Raw genomic sequence first — 4,582 nt, 5'->3', positions numbered from 1 at the left:
GAAGATGAATTAGAACATGTTATTTTTTAAGAAAATTGTGGGATTGGAGAGATGGCTCAGCAGTTACAAGCACTTGCTGTTCTTGCAAAGAACTTGAGTTGGGTTCCCAGCACCAAATTGGCAGCTTAGAAACAACCTTAATCTCAGTTTCAGGGGATCTGGTGACCTCATGAAGTGCACATACACACAAACAAAACACTCATATACATATATTTTTTTTTTTTAAAAAAGGAGTGTCGTTCCATCTGCACTTTAACTTATGTCCCTGCTCACATATTGCATGCTGGGTGAACTAAGATCCTTTTATACATGTTAACTGGAGGTCTTCAAACAAAAAACTTCTTGGAAAGAAACCTAGCAACAGTCCGGAGCCTCCAACCTACTTACTTCCTTCTAGTTGCAGCCGCTTGTGCAGGACCAAGTTCCACCATGCTGAAATGCCCCAAGTGCAACAAGGAGGTGTATTTCCCCAAGCGGGTGACATCACTAGGCAAGAACTGGCATCGGCCCTGCCTAAAGTGTGAGAAATATGGAAAGACACTGACCTCTGGGGGCCATGCCAAGCATGAAGGCAAGCCCTACTGCAACCATCCCTGCTACTCAGCCATGTTTGGGCCCAAAGCCTTTGGGCGAGGTGGAGCCGAAAGCCACACTTTCAAGTAGACCCAGGTTGTGGAAACTCCCCCTACCCTCCCAGGCACCTGCCAGGCCTTAACCCTAGACAGCAGGGGCTCTCTGTAGCCCTTCATGCCTTTAATAAAACCTGACCTGTTGGAAGGCCAAAAAATATATAAATTAGCAACACATTTAAGGAAGAAAAGAAAAGTCAGTTTTTTTTTTGGTTTTTTTTTTTTTTTTTTTTTTGCCAATATGATGAAGCTGATTTATTCTCCTGTCAGCTCTACTGACTGTGGTTCATTAACAAAACCCAGTTACAGTAGCACAATCCATTGCAGGGCACAGGTTACCACCAATCAAGGCTATCTTTTATAGCCACAGTAACATTGAGAATTCCCTAGAATAAAGGTGATCAGAACAAGAAAAAAAAGATATGCATTTTGCCTTAAAAAAGAAAAACAATCAGTTTTAGAGATGTTAGCATCTCAAATCCAAATAAAGGCCTCAAATAATCAGGATGCTAATTTGTGATAAGCAAACATTGTTCAGTGTTCTATCACTGGAGTATAATTTCCAAATCTGTCCCTTTGTGTTAACTTACTTTTAGGATATCCTTCTTACTAGTATCATTATTTAGTCACTTTTCTTTTACTGTGTTTAGGACAATCCACATTAATAGTGGAAAGGTTTACTTTGGCTCAGAGTTTTGTGTATTTCAGTCTATTATCTTTCCCCATTGCTATTGGGGCCCCTGGTAAGGACAGGAGCCTGAAGTAGGAGCAGCTTCTCATCTCATACCAACCAGAAAGCAAGGAAAAGAAGACAGGCTGGGATTCCCCTCATAACACATCCCAGAAACTTCCTTTCCTTCTTAGACCCCACTGCCTAGACATTCTATCACTTTCCCATATGCCATGGAGCTAAGGACAAGTGTTTAACATAGGCCTTTAAGGGTCATTCTAGAGCCACACTGTAGCACTCCTCTTACATTCAAACAGTAGTTGTTCAAGGTCTTAATTTCTCTGTTCTAAATGGTATTAATGCATAGTAACTAAGATCTCAAAATTAGAAAGTATTTTTAGCTCCAAAGATCAATTAATACAAGGGCTTTCCATTATAAATTTCCCATTTCTCCAAGTGTTATGACTACAAGGACAGCGTGCTGTAGCAAAAGTGAGTATATTTGCAGGAATTATCCACTAGGGCAGGGCTCATGATTTAATTATCCATCTAGATCCAAACCACCCAACTCTCACACATGAAATTTAAACAATATTTAAAAATGTCAAGTGTTGATCTAACAATCATTTGCAAAAGTCTCTGATCTTTGATGGCTCCTTCAAATCCACTCTTACATGTTCTGCATCTGGTCTTGACAGTGTTCACCATTTAAATAAGATCATCACAGTCATACTGCTTGCTATTTACATCTACCAATGCAGTTGTTTTTCCTGTGTCTGAAGGTTTCTTGCATTAAGATATTAATTAAACTGATATATGTTAGTCACTAAGACAATTGGTTTATAGGCAATTCAAAAGACTTAGACCCTGGATAAAGGTGCCTGCTATCAAATTTGATGACACTAATTTGATACCTGGGATCCACATAGTGAAAGGATATAAAAGCAACCTCTGCAAATTTCATCACAGCACATACAAGTGCATACACACACACACACACACACACACACACACACACACACACACACTTTTTTAAAAGCTCTAATTTTTCAAAGAGCTTTCTTCATTAGTAAAATAAATCTATCTTTTAGTTTTATTACAGAGATTTTGAAGCAGATGGCATCACAATATAAAACCATCCATATAAAAATGGCTACTAACATAGGCAAAGAAAATCTGTCTTTCCCTTTCAGCTTCATCAATGGTCCTCAACTTACCCCCAAGTACAAACGTCTCATAATAACTTAAGAGTCTTCACAATGAGAACTGCATCCTTGCCCATACTTCTTCAAGTCTATATGTCAAAGAGAATGATCTTTTGGCTTGGATTTTTTTATTTCAAATATGATTTTCCTCGTGCTTCAAAATATGATGTATCTATAGTTATTTCTCTGTGTCAAAATTCCCATTTTGCTGCTAAGATTTACATGAAGATATATGTCACTAACATACTGTCATTCCCCCATCTATTTCCTCCAGGCATAATAAATAATCATTTTGTATTCGAAAAGTCAGCTTTTGAGAAGAATAGTTTTACCTTCCTGTAAATTATTATTCTAACCAGCCATCCATACTTAGATTCTAAAAGAGAGAGGTGGCCTATTAGTAAAGTCTAAGGAATACATCTTTGCAATTTTTATTATGGAAAACTTCAAATATATACAAAAGTATAGAGAATAATGAATTCTCAAACATCTATCACACAGCTTCAACAATTTTCAAATCAGAACCAATCTGGTTTCATTTATATATAAACTTAACCACCCTGATGATATTGAAGCAAATAACAGTAGCATATCTGTAAATTTTCAGTACACTTTTCTAAAAGATAAGGGTTTCTTTAGAAAGTAAAACCACAATACATATCACAAATAGAAACTCCAGTAAATTATAAGATGTGGTTTTATTTCAAAGTCTGTAAGATATGGGGACACAATACATTTCACTGATACCATGAGGAAGGGTGTTAACACTAAATTGGAGTTCAAGCCTTTCCCAATAGAATGGTTTATAATGAAAAAGTAAAACACAACAACCATATTAGAACCTCTTTGGAACCCTTGTAGTGAACTGAATAAGAGTGTTGACATCACACAACCCTGTGGCAAAACTCCATGAAATTTCCTTGTTCTTGTCATAGGCTTATTCTTCTGGAAAGAGTTGACCCAAGCTCCCTCATTTAAATTCTTCATTTTGTGTTCCCCTTTTACAGCAGTCTTTTTCCCTGAAGCCTTTCTAAGTGACACCAATTTAGCACTCTAAGCTCTCTGCAATTTTACATGCAGAAAGCATATGGTACTGAGAAGCTGGTTGAGCGGACTAGGAAAGGGATGAGAACCACAGCCAACTGAAACAGTGAAAGAGGCAAAAGACACTTAGGCAACTAAATGGAATAATTAGCTCTGAAAACCTCCTTCGTGCTCACTATCAAGTATTACAGAACATCAAATCTTTAAAATAAACAAAAAATAGCATTTTCTGCAAGGAAATGTTGACATTTAAGAAGTAGATAAAGCATTGCAAAAAATTAAATGTATTATTTGTATATTATTTTAAAATTTATTTTTATAAAAACTCGCAATAATAGGTTTTCATTGTAGTGTTTTTATAACTACCTTTATAGCAAGTGGTATTTTTGAATAAAATTTTAAGCAAATTAACAACAGTACAAAAACGCTAAAGTTGTTACATGAAGGACTAATTCTAGAAAATGTTACGTTAAGTGATGGCACAATATTAAAAGTATGCCAGCCATTGTATGGTATGACATAGAAATGAGTACTAATCCTTGTCCTTGAACATCTTCAACTCTCCTGAAGTGTTTATGAAACCCCGAAAACACACAAACCACACACATGGTGCTTAGACAGCAGATCCTCTACTAGCACCAGATTGGAAGGGAAATGTTTTGCCACAAAGAGATTACAAAATATTAATTGACTCAAAGACCTCCAGTGATGCCAACCATATTTCAAGTAGTGTTTTGGATGCAGGATATGCACAGTAAGGAAAAATAGCTGTTGCTCTGAAAGGTAATAGTCTAATGAAGAAGGCAGACACATCAGAAAAGCACAACAAAAGGCTATAGGTGCTGAATTAAGTCCGCTTACATACACAGTACAACAACCAGAGCAAAATGTTGGTAAAATAGACAGAGGAGTGTTCCAAGATGTAGGAGGAAAACCAGATGAGCGGTCTCCTTGGGAACCTTAAAAGTGCTCCGGTGAACTTGACAATACCACTGAATACTGGATTCACATCAATGATTTTATTTCAGTGTAAT

At 36.8% G+C, this 4,582-nt stretch overlaps 1 protein-coding gene across 1 annotated transcript; it reads left to right on the top strand.

Moving 5' to 3' along the window:
* The first annotated feature begins 429 nt into the window (after positions 1–429).
* LOC100774651 (cysteine-rich protein 1) lies at positions 430–760 on the top strand. Its single transcript, XM_027433126.2, has one exon. It carries the CDS (start codon positions 430–432, stop codon positions 661–663), a length of 234 nt encoding a protein of 77 aa, XP_027288927.1. The 3' UTR covers positions 664–760.
* Positions 761–4,582: the final 3,822 nt, after the last annotated feature.

This window comes from Cricetulus griseus, chromosome X (genome assembly GCF_003668045.3).
Source record: "Cricetulus griseus strain 17A/GY chromosome X, alternate assembly CriGri-PICRH-1.0, whole genome shotgun sequence".
NCBI lineage: Eukaryota > Metazoa > Chordata > Mammalia > Rodentia > Cricetidae > Cricetulus > Cricetulus griseus.
The sequence above is the reverse complement of the archived record's forward strand: the minus strand, read 5'-3'. Positions and strand labels throughout refer to the sequence as shown.